This window comes from Sinohyriopsis cumingii, chromosome 13 (genome assembly GCF_028554795.1).
Source record: "Sinohyriopsis cumingii isolate HCF-2022 chromosome 13, ASM2855479v2, whole genome shotgun sequence".
NCBI lineage: Eukaryota > Metazoa > Mollusca > Bivalvia > Unionida > Unionidae > Sinohyriopsis > Sinohyriopsis cumingii.
Genome location: NC_142973.1, coordinates 71492350 through 71505563, shown reverse-complemented (window position 1 = coordinate 71505563; position 13214 = coordinate 71492350). Strand labels below are relative to the sequence as shown.

General features: G+C 34.5%; 1 protein-coding gene across 1 annotated transcript in view; it reads left to right on the top strand.

The window, feature by feature from the left end:
- LOC149785820 (H(+)/Cl(-) exchange transporter 7-like) overlaps positions 1 to 13214 on the top strand; it is a 155984-nt gene that overhangs the window by 89654 nt on the left and 53116 nt on the right. The window contains exons 12-13 of the mRNA XM_089931242.1: positions 10942 to 11083; positions 12705 to 12798. Of these exons, the coding sequence (XP_089787368.1) occupies positions 10942 to 11083; positions 12705 to 12798 (236 nt within the window). The remainder of the gene's footprint in view (positions 1 to 10941; positions 11084 to 12704; positions 12799 to 13214) is intronic.

Below are 13214 nucleotides of genomic sequence, written 5' to 3'. Positions count from 1 at the left end.
CTTTTGACTGCTCTGTCAGTGTCTCAATCAAGGTTCACAACAATTACTGAGAATAGACTTTACATGTAGGTAAAGGTCTTCTTGTTTGCAGATACTCAACATACATGACAAGGCCTTCTTGTTTGCAGATGCTCAACATACATGACAAGGCCTTCTTGTTTGCAGATACTCAACATACATGACAAGGCCTTCTTGTTTGCAGATACTCAATATACATGACAAGGCCTTCTTGTTTGCAGATACTCAATATACATGACAAGGCCTTCTTGTTTGCAGATACTCAACATACATGACAAGGCCTTCTTGTTTGCAGATATTCAATATGCAGGTCAAAGCCTTCTTGTTTACAGATACTCTGCAGCTGCATACTGTTCCTGCTGTGTCAGTGTTTTATAAATTTCCAAAATGTTTCTTCTTCAAATGTGTTACACAGTCATTATATCTTAGGAAAACTACTACTACCTCTCAAATCCGGCCCTTCCAGGCTAAAGAACTTTGCAGCTAAAAATACTTACATCTGTTTAAAGAACTTTGCAGCTAAAAATACTTACATCTGTTTAAAGAACTTTGCAGCTAAAAATACTTACATCTGTTTAAAGAACTTTGCAGCTAAAAATACTTACATCTGTTTAAAGAACTTTGCAGCTAAAAATACTTACATCTGTTTAAAGAACTTTGCAGCTAAAAATACTTACATCTGTTTATAGAACTTTGCAGCTAAAAATACTTACATCTGTTTATAGAACTTTGCAGCTAAAAATACTTACATCTGTTTATAGAACTTTGCAGCTAAAAATACTTACATCTGTTTATAGAACTTTGCAGCTAAAAATACTTACATCTGTTTAAAGAACTTTGCAGCTAAAAATACTTACATCTGTTTATAGAAAGTGAGCTACTCTGCATGAGCAGAAGTAGTAACTTTAGTATTCATGGGATTTGGCATGGGGAGATCACTCTATATAGCTGCCACCAAATATTTTGGAAGTTTTTTTACCTTAATTAGCAAGTATTTTCTATATGTATATCTGCATGCTTTTATTTGCTTATTTGAACTATGTCCTCTATTTCTCAGTATGCTTTAAAGGCTGGTTTTAAGAAGCACTTTATTTTCAAGTTGAAAAAATCTGTTTTGCATGTTTGTTCTAATGATATAAACACATTTTGTACATGTATAAAAATATTTACACCTATTGTAGTCATATTTAAAAGTGTTTTTATCTGTATGCAGAGATACATGCAGTGAATTCTGGCCATATAACTTAAAAAAATAGCAAAGATGAAACTTTATATTTTAATTAATTGTAAATGATGAGATTACAGCCATGTAATTGCAAGTCGGTAAAATTGCTTTCTTCAACCACCACTTTAATTTTCTTTTTTCTTTCTGAAAGTTGACTTAAAATGGCAGTCAGAATGATTACTAAGCTATTTCAAACAACCCCTGTAAATTGGAGCAAATGGGCAAATGAATTCATACCATACTGTTTGTACTAATTTTACTATTGCCAATAAAACATTACTGTAAATATTCATGAACAAGACACTGAAGCATTAAGGTCGCTATACGAATTAACTAGACCCTTTCTTCCAACAAAATCAATACAAGCAAGAACATGTATGGCATCATGTATAACATGTGAGTGAATCTATTTTTAGAATGAGGGATTTTCTTAATATAGCCACTAACCTTTTAGCTTTTTTACAACAATCCTTTTATACAACTGCAAAATGATTATTTGCTTAAGTAATTGAAGCATCATAAATATTATTTGCTTTGTTGCTTTTTTCATATTTTCACAAAAATGAGTGATGTCAGAAAGCATCTTTGATGTTAAAGAGCTTTTTGAGTTCCAAACAATTGTTCTATATGCTTCTGACCTATTTGCCAAATTATTTATGAAAACAGATGATCTAATGAAGTGGTATTTCCCACTCTGATGTTCTCATACAAGCAGGCATTCCAAGCATCCACACTCTGCTAATGAAATCACTGTTGAGATTAGCAGGCCATATTAACAGGATGTCAGAAAAGTGCCATACATTGAAGATCCTCTATGGTGAACTAAAGGAAGGAAAACAATCTCAAGGCAGTCAGAAGTAACACTTCAAAGATTCCTTCAAGTCATCTTTGACACACAACACTGACCCTGAGTCTTGGAAAGATCTCTTACAAGATCGTTCCACCTGGCAGGGTCTCATCCATAATGGAATTTCAGGATTTGAACAGAAGAGAACTGCAGAGGCAGTGCAGAAGCATGAGCAGTGTAAATCTTAAAAAAGCAGCATGTCCTCTATTGATCAAGCAAACCTCAAGTGGCATCTCCTGTCAAGTTCATAGCACAAATTTGTCTTATCAGCCATTCACATATTCACAGAAACTAACCAAGTCAGTGTTGTCAAGGCCATCTTTGAACTTGAAAGACAACTAACACATATATAACTATGAAGTGGACAATAAGACTAGATTAATACAGAAAACTAATCTGTAAGTATCTGACTGTAGTAGAAATTATACACAATTTAGCAATGTGAGGGGAATATGCACTAATGACCTTTGCAGGTACATACCAAGGGTGCCTAAGTGTGTGAGGATGGCAGAGTGAGGATACTGAAAAACTAGGAACTTTGTCATTGAAGAAAGAAAAGACAAGAAAAGTTGGAAATTGATAACTGGAATTTGCATTTCATGCTTTGTTTCAAATTCTCACTGTTCAGCTCCCACTTCTCCTTGCTCTGTCCAAAAGTAGAAGTCACTTCTCCCTAAAATTCAAGTCTAGCTTGACACCTTATGAGCAAGTATGCCATCATGGAATTGCTGAGCCATCGTGATGAATTTCTCTGGGTAACCAAACTTTGCCATGATCTTTGAAAGGTCTCCAGAGCTCATTGTGCCAAAGGCTTTTCTCAGGTTGATGAATGTCATGTAAAGGTTGGAGTTCTGTTTCTGGCATTTCTTCTGAGTTGATGAGCTGTAAACACCATGTCTGTGATCCTTTGTTCATTCCTGAAGCCACAACGATCTAGCAGAAGCCCTTGATTGATGCAATGCTAAAGACAATTTGGTTGCTATTGACAGCAAGGAGATGGTTGTCATAGAATTGTCTGTTGCCTTTCTGATTATATAAGCAGTTGATGGATGCATCCTTGTACTCCAGGGGTATAGTTCCCTGAGACCACATTGACATAAAGAGTTCAGTTAGTTTTTGTGCCATATGCAAATCTTTTGAAAGCAAGTGGGTTACTTCCACGATTTCAGTCACCTCTGGAGGATCAGCAAGTGATGTGTTGATTTCCATTTTGGACAGTTGATCAATTGCCTTGCCTCACTGAATAATGACTGATGATTGATGATGTTGTTGAATTGTTCCTCCCATCTTTGAAGTGAGCAGCATTGTGCTGTCAGCTTTCAATATGGGAGATGTTCCTGTTGACAATGGCCCATAGATTGTATTCAAGACATCATAAACATTCTTCATGTCATTCCTGTTTGCATATGACATGGCATTATATAGCATTGGATCAACAGACCATGATATTTGCACTAAATTAAATCAAGATTTGGTAAAAATAAGTAACTGGTGTGAGTACAATGGTATAAAGATAAATGCAGTAAAATCAAAAGACATGATCATAGGAAGTCAAGCAAGAGTAAAAGCTGAGAGTGTTGACTTTGAAGTAATGATAAAATAAATGGATAAACAACAGTCTGAAAATGAATAACTACTTGGCATTATGATAGACCATATCTTGTGTTGGAAAAATACAAGTTTATAAGGTCATTAAAAAGTTAACTCATTGCTTTATATCTTGAACATAATAAAATCTTATCTCCCTCAAGAACAGAGAAAGATATTCTACAAAACATATATCATGCCACACCTAGAATATTGTTGTTCTATCTGGGGTAATAGTGGTACAGATTATCAGTCAAGATCACTGAAATTTAAAAATAGGGTAGGTACGTTTTTTTCTTAAACATAAATATTATATTTATATACCCATAAAACGTACTAAGCTCTTCAAAGGCAAGACCAGCTCAGTTAGAAATGCACAAATTAATTTCAGGATTTTATTTTATTTTATTTTCATTTTTAAATGTTATAAAAAAAAATCCATGAGGGGAGTGCTATGTTTGACATTGAGAGACAACGACAGGCAGCCAACCAGACATATTGTTTTTGGCCTCATTTGTCTGATTTTGTATACTTCTATATGACTATTCTTAAAACATTGTTATTTCATGAACTCGCCTTAGACACTTTCAGAAACCTAATTATCTTCTTCTTGTGTTAGGTATTTACCATGATGCAGTGCTGAGTGATTTCTAACCCCTCTCAGGATTACAAATACTATGATGGGAAAGGACTCAGCAAAATACTTAAAATGGCCAGTCCTTTGACAAACACTATATAGCATGATTAAAACAACACACACATAACACACACAAGAGGTTAGATTGATCCTTGGCCAAGATCACTAAAATTTAGAGACTGTGATATGGAAACCATGTACAACACCTGGGAGGGATGTAAATGTCATAAGGAAAATATCCTGGGAAGGAAAACAAAGGGATCACTTCTGGAACCTTGTGACCCACCTTAAAATAATAAAATAGCAAAGAGCAACCCCTGAACAAAAATAATTCTTTTTTCTTCCAGTTTCTTTTCAGTGCAAAAATGGAACACAATGGAAATAAAATAAGCAAAGGAAACTATTTTGTTTGTTTTTAATTTTTTTGCTGAAAGAAGAATCAAAAGAAGTTTTAATTATTAGATGCAACATATCTGCTTGAATTGCACAACAGGAAATGGATTAAGTTTAGAAACTGATATTAATAATTGTATGAAACATGAGCATTTTGAGAAAATACTCAATTGTTATATGCATATGGATATTATGTTCTTTTATGTTTACAATGTTTTTACTTTATAATTATATTTTAATTTAGAGGTATGGACTTTGTAGTTTGAAATAAAGAATTCTTATCTTCTTATCTATCTTATCTTATTATAAATCACATGAAATAATGTTCCTTGCTGACTTAGTATAAAGATTTAGCACAGAGGAAACAAAGTATGCAGTGAAAATTATTTATTTTATTTGCAAGTGATTTGTTTCATTAAAGAAGTGTAACAGAAGGATTTCATCATCAGATTCGTATTCTGTTTTGCATAATACGGAACATAAACATGAATGAAGGTTCATAATTGACTTACTTCAGTAAAATGCTACTTTCAACATTTAGTTTAACTTTTTATTTGTTTGTGCTGTTATTGTTTTTGATTTGCTCAAAAATTGTGTTTCACTATTTTATTATTTCCAGATTATCTTCTTCATTTGCATTTTTGAACAAATTTTCAATTACAAGTATCTGCACAGGTTATACACATACCCATTGATGTATGGTTGTGCCTAGCAGTTATCCATTTAATTACTTTATCACACTTTTATTTAGGGCATCTAACTGGAAAGTTTGCCCATGGCAAGAAATATAATTTCACTCACTTCATTCTATGTTGCAATCAGTGAATGTCAACCAGCAAGGCTGTAGTGCAACCTCCATACACTAAAGAGCTCAGAAAGAAAGGGCAGATAATGAGGTTACTGAAATGGGCTATAATGTTTTACCCATGTTCAATACTACTATTTGTATGAATTTTGTATATACTCACCCTTAAAGCCATTGAAGAATCATGTAATTTTTGATAGCATTTGTTATCTCAAGACACCTCATCTTGTAAAGATCTTGTATTACCAGTATATATATGTACACGTAAAATTTTAGAAGGCCTCATGGAAGATTGGTCAGTTGCCCAAATGAACTTTTCTACATAAAGTTGTTGTTGTTATTATTATTATTATTATTAATATTATTATTATTGCTCAGCCATGAATCTAGAAACTCAAGTTTGCATTGGACAGTCTTCTTGATATTGTTGATGGATGCCTTCTTAGATGGGGAAGTGCTGTCTTCTAGATAGGCCTTCTGTAGCCAATGTTTCTCATTCAGATGTCTGTGTATGGCAGTATTGTTCTCATCAAAACCAATCTTAATAATAATAATAATAATAATAATAATAATAATAATAATAATAATAATATAATAATGACAGTAATAATAATAATAATAATAATAATAATAATAAATAATAATAATAACTTTATTTATAGAAGCTCATTTGGTCAACTGACCAATCTTCCGTGAGGCCTTCTACAATGACATTTGTACAAATATATATATATATATATATATATATATATATATATATATATATATATATATATATATATATATATATATATATATATATATATATATATATATATATATATATATATATAATGTGCAATTTTTAAAATATTTGACTTTAGACAACAAATGCTGTTAAAAACTAGACAAATGATTTACTGCTACAATCAAATATTTACAAGGCTTCAAGGACGAGTACATACAGGATTCATACAAATAGTAGTAGTGAACATGTGTAAAACATTATAGGTGAGTACATGATAACAATGCTGTAAAAAGTAGTGGTACTGAATTAAACAAAATCATACAAATGACTGTTTCTGTAGATGTTGACTAAGAAGCTTTTTAAAGCTTGGCATGTGTCAGCTGACTTTTATAAGGTGGTATGGAATTCCATAGTTTGGCTGCAGACAAAGGAAAACACTTTTTATAAAACTCTAAATTTGGTTTGGGTAAATATAATACGTTGTTTGAGATGGATCTTAGTTCATACATGTGTACATTTTTAACAAATTTAAAATGACATTAAGATAATCAGGAGCCAAACCATATAAAGATTTATAGAATCTTGATTTTTACATGTGGTGGTAATAAGGGTTTTGGATGCAGTTGAGTACTCATAGTTTCTGAAGGATGCCAAGTTTTCCTTGACATTCTTGGAGTTTACATCAATTATTTAAAGTTGGCTCCATAGTTATTCAACATTCCCCAGTTTCCGTTTGGTGACATTTAAGTTTTTGATGTTGCTTTTTTTTGCTGATCATCTGCTGATTTACTGTCCATTAGTGTTTATATGTTCCAGGCACTGATGTTAAGTTTCGCTGTCATCTTGTTAGGTTCTTAACCAATAAGACAGGATCCCTGTCAGCCATGGTGTGCTGACCAGGGTTAAGGTGAAGCAGGCAATATTTAGGGCACCTTTTCTAGCCCCTACCTCATGGTAAAATCTAGGGTATGGAGGTGAGCAGTTTGATCCTACAAAGGGTTGCTCAATCACCCAGGGGGCTGCAGAGTTCAACTGCTGCTTTGAACCACTGAAAAGTGACCCTATGTGATCTGTATACAAGACACTTTGCTGAGTTTACCTGTATAGTTGGACCTTCCTACAGAAAACACTTTTGTACAATTAATATAATAGTGTCAACTTGATAAGTATCATTAGTCACACTTCAGTGCATTTTTATGTAGCTGTATTGCATGTACTATACAAAACTTATATTGCTGTATTGTTTCTTAGTGTCCACTTCATAGTTACTATGAGCAATGCTTCAGTAATTGTACTTGTATAGGCACCCAACTGGCCTTTTTGAAAGTAACTTTTATTATCATTTATATTTTAGTTTCCATTTCTTAAGTATTATTAGTGATATTCCAATACTCTACCTGGCCACCACCCTTTTACAGGTAATTGTCATAGTGTGTAGCTCTGCATGCACACTTTGTGTTCATAAAGCAGGATACATTCTGTACTAAACCTATATATATTGTCTGATGTAAGTGTAAGCTTTGTAAACCTTTAAAACAAAGGACTGACAACCAGTCTACATTTGTAGCTTGATCTAGTTGCTGATCTACAAATGCAGGTCAGACTTGCATATTGTGGACAGAAAGTGAAATGGTTGTTGTATTAGGGATACTAAAGGGGAAGACACAGAAACACACATTGAGGAATGAAGACATCATCAGTTTGTACTCTGACATCATGGCAAGGAATGTCCGGCTTCTCCATGGGTATTGCACTCCATAGTTTATCAACCACAAAGCATAGGCTATGACCGCTCTGACTCACCACACACTGTCAAATCATGATAAACTTATTTTGACAGCCAAGTATGTTTGCTGCATTGGCTCAATTTCTCACCATGTCATCAGATATCATGTTCTCATGGTCGATACTGAAATCAAGCTACCTTTCAAATATGCCTGAAGTGACTGCTTAGGAGGCTATGATATCAGGTATTCCATTCCTGCATCTAAACACAGACTTGCAGCTGGTGGAAACATTCCATATAGTACCATTATGGTTCCATGCCATTCTATGGCCAGTTAGCACCTTGTGGCCAATTCCTAGCATGGATCCACAGCTGCCATCTCTAGAGTCCTTCACCATTAGGGTTTACTTAGTGCAGTAGCTGACATCACTGTCAGGTCACCTATTTATGAAGCCATTACAATGATACTATGGTCCCAATGGCAGGCTAAAACTCTCCTTGGAACATATGACAGTAAGGAGGAATAAAGTCCCCAGACCTATGTATTCTTCTTTGGGAATTTCTAAGCTGATGTCTTCTTTGACAGATCCATGGACAAATTCATCATATTTCAGGCTGGCTACAGGTATTATTGGACTTTTGTCCTAGAAGAATCAACTAATACAAGCAGAACAGTTGCTCAATCCCTTGGTTTTCACTCATATATGTGCCAGCTGTGATTTTCCACTGTCAGATCCATTGGCAACAAGAAGATTACAAAACTCCCAACTGTTGTCTCACCAGCCCCAATCAGAAGGCTTGGACAGTCTATACTCTTTCTATACATTGGAATGGTTTGGACATGTATGCTCACCCTCCAACACACCTGTTTCTGAACATACTACAGAAACCATGATGAGTCATCATGTAAGACAGGATATCAAACAAAACGTATCAAGTTCACATGTCAAATAGCATCGGCTTTGTGCCTAAAATGGATCTATCCTGGATGCTAGCCTGGATGAACAAGACGCTGTTTGAACTGCTTGCAAGGGCATCATTGCTTCATCTCTCATATGTGACCTGCTTGCAGTTCCAATTGGATGGGACAGTATAGCTCATGATGGTCCCTGCTTTCATTGCCAACAACAGGCTTCCATTCATAGGGAATCATGCTGTCTGCCTTATACACCTCATCTCAAGGTTGTCTTTGGAATGAGTCGAAGGAGATCATGCCTCTTCTTACCCATTAAAGAGGGAAAGGATGACATGGGTTATTCATTTCCATCCAAACTGGGAAATAATCCCAAATTAAATGAATAAGTTGAGCATCACAACAAGCATTTGAGCAAAACTGTTTAATAACTGACACTATCCCTGTCAATGATGGAGGTCAGAGTCCACTTTCATTAGATTTTATCTCAACGATCTTTCATCCCAAAAGGTTCAGCTTGACCTTGTTGGACATATAGCTGTAGCACAATAGTTTACCTTCCTGGGTCATTTGACAGCTTCATGATTATGTGCTTCACAACTTCTGCTGGATTTACAGGAGGGAAAAATTCTTCTTTTTGAATCCCCACCCCATCAGATGGTGTCAGGTTATCTAGAAGCTGTCTCACATACCATAAGGGACTAGAGTTGGCCATCTTTGGTAAGGGATTATAACTCTCCACACCTCTTACCTATTCTCTGAAGGTATTAAGGTCGGTTAATGGTATTGAAGAAGAAACCATTTTTTTCCAGTAAGACATGTTTTTTTAATAATACTTACCCATACATCCTCCCAGCCTCAATGCAGTTACATCCATATGCTGAGAGTGCATGATATCCCACTTCTGTAGTTACTGAAGTATTCAGAGGAGTTGGTGCCAATCCCTGTATCAAGGGGAGATCACTCTGTCACCTAGGTGGGCAGATCACTTTTAGATTTTTAACTAAAACGTTTTAGCCTGGGAGGGCTGGATTTGCAAGATAGTAGTCATTCTAATTAGGTATTATGATTGGGTAAGTATTACTGAAGAAACACTTTACTAGAAAAAAACATTGGTATCTATTTATTTTTTTATTTCTAAGTTCACTCTCACTTATCATAGCCTTTTGAAACAGCTAAACCTGTTTAAGTAGTTACTTGTATTTAATTGCCATTTCTGTGGAGTGGGCATAAATTTATAGTGTTGCACCTGTCCATTTATGCCATCCACTCTTGTCCAGTCCAGTCCAGTCCACTTATTTTCTGCCTTGTCCTGTCCACTAATGTCCTGTCTTACAGCAGATTTGAACAGAGTTATGGCCCCTGTTTGGGTTTGAGCTTAGTAATCAATTTTTCCATTCAGTCATTTGGTTTACTGCTACCTCTGTTAGACAATTTGGGAAACAGTATTAAGGAGTCACATTGTCTGATCTAGCCTCTGTTTATTCAACAAATGATTGAAAACCAAGCTTACGCCAGTGCCAATGATCATGTTTATGATGTTTTTAATGGGAATGGTTTGGATAGGATTGATAAGACATGTGGTCAAAGAATTCAAAATTTGGTTTTATGGCATCACTGATGTGGTATTTGATAGAACTATGAATATTTTTCAATACTACACATGTTTAATATCTTCTCCTTACCCCACAAATGATGTTAAGGCTTAATGTACAGGACATCTGGGATTACTTCACAATAATCTTGCCACTAATTTTCCACTGCAGTTTTGTTGAATAAACTCTGTTGTTCTTGTCAGGCAATACATATTCTTATATCTATGCTCATTTTGAATGAAACTCTCAAAAGTCACGGAATAAATTCAGTGTTTTGCTTGACAAAGCCAGCCAATGATATAAAGTTGTTTAACTTGAGTTGTAAATTTCATCAGAAATGAGTACTCATTCAAGATTCCCTAATTATGATCAAATATCTCAAATGTGCCACATACCAATATTATCAATGATTTACATTTTAAATATGTCATTAGCTTTGATTGAATACGTCCATATTTTGCTGTACAGGTTTTTTCGCAAGAAGTGGATCAAAGTTATTGAGGCTGGAGTGGTGGCCACCTGTATGGGTCTAATAGCATTCCTTCTGATGTATCTAACCAGTGATTGTACAGACAAACAACCATATGACAGTCATGCTATAGTCACCAAGGTTAGTAAATTATCACCAGCTATGACTATTGTTGCAGAAGGAAAAGAGGTTCAGTCTAGCAATACTAGTGAGAAGGTACACAAACAAAAAAAAGTCATATCCAGCACATAGTCGCCTATGTGATATTTAATAATTCCCTCTTTCTTGAACTACTACTCACTAAATCTGAGGGCTATTCTAGGAAAACAAATATACCCTGGAGGGACACTTTAAAAGATCTAGTAGAGGGTTGTTTTTCAACCTGTTTTGATTCTGTCAGTGCATGGGTGGTTAGAAAAATCACTTCTTTTGTGGGTTGCAGCAATAAAATCATAAATCACAGGTAGGGTTGTTGGAAAAAAGATATATATATATATATATATATATATATATATATATATATATATATATATATATATATATATATATATATATTGAACCTATATGATGAGAAGCAAGTGATCAAAAGACATTCATCTTATACTGTTCTGCCATGGAGGCACCTCAGACCTTTGGTAGAAGCCTTGTATGAAAAACTACAAGCAGGAAACTCACAACTCCTGGAGCCAATGTCCAGCTGGTTACTGCTAGGCCATCAGTGATAGTGATGATGCTCTTGGCCATAGAGACTTATCTACAATGATGTTGATTTTATGAGTACACTGGGATCCAAAAATATGATTTATAGATTTTCATCCATTTTTTAATCTAATTTTTTGATGGATTGTGAAGTTTATTTCTGTGAACAATTGTCTCAACCATTTTAAATACATCCTGTGTGGTGCAGTTGGGATGAAAACCTAGGAACCAATTTATTGTGGCCTGATGATGGTAGAAAACTGATTGGTGATTATGATGATGATGACAATCTGACTAATCAGTAGGGATGAATATGAAATAATGTTTTACATATTATATTTCTTTTTTGATTATTATTTTATGATGGTCATGCAACAAGGCATACAGATAAGACACATCAGTCACTAAAAAAATGTTTTTCTTACAAGAAATTATATAGTTTAAAAGTAGGTAGAAATAATGCGACATCACTGCTACATGAATTAATTTTTTCTCATAAATCAAATAATATCTATTACAATTACATTTTTATTTTAAAAAAGCATAAAAAGAAATGACAGCATCTGACAATACATTTAAAGTAATACAAAATATAACTCTTGGTGCAAATCGAAAGTTACATGCCCAAGAAGAAAGAAATGTATGTACAACATAGAGATCACTAATTTGTTAGCACATATAAATAGTCACAACAAATGACAGTTTAGTAATGATACAAATTCATCATTTCTCTATTGTAATAGAAACCCCTGTTGTAAAATCTGTATTCATGGACATTAAATTAGTAGGTATTATGTGACTGCACTATAGCATCTACAGTTAATAAATGGTTAAGAAAATTGCGATTTCACTTTGCCAGAAAAATACATGGCTGACACAGACAAACAAAAATAGACCATAAGATGATTGATTATAAAGAATGAATACAATAAAAGTATGTTCTTTAAAAGTTAAACTTGTTTAATTTTGAAAATATGTACAATTTTTGGGACAACCACGTATTGAATAGATAATTTTTTTGAATTTGTATGTTATTTTGCTTTAAGATGATTTTTCTTTACAGATGTACTGTGAGGAGAATAAACACCATTCTATGTCCACATTGTTGCTAGCAACACCTGAAGGTTGTTTAAAGGCTCTGTTGCATGATCCATTTGGTAAGGACCAAAAATAGTTTATATAAATTCCTTCGATAAAACTTTAGCACTGGTTCTGCCCCCCCCTCCCCCGGTTTAAGTAGAAAACCTTCATAACTGGAGAGACAGAGAGAATGGCATATGTTATTCCCATTGGAGGGTTTATTTTGTCTTGTAAAGGGTAGGCCAAACTTATGCATTTGTGTATGTCTCCCCACCCCTGTGAAGTGGACCATGTTAAATTGTTATGTTGTCTATCAGACCAGATGTCTGATAACAATTATGTTTCAGGACAATAGCTTGAGTACTCCGCATCTACAGTTACCAAACCTCAACAACGGCTTGCACTTGGGTAAGGAAGAAGCCTATCAATTTTGGGGTTGAAAGGTCAGTGGTAAAGGTCACTGTGAAAAGAAGAAGAAAAATGGCTTCCACAC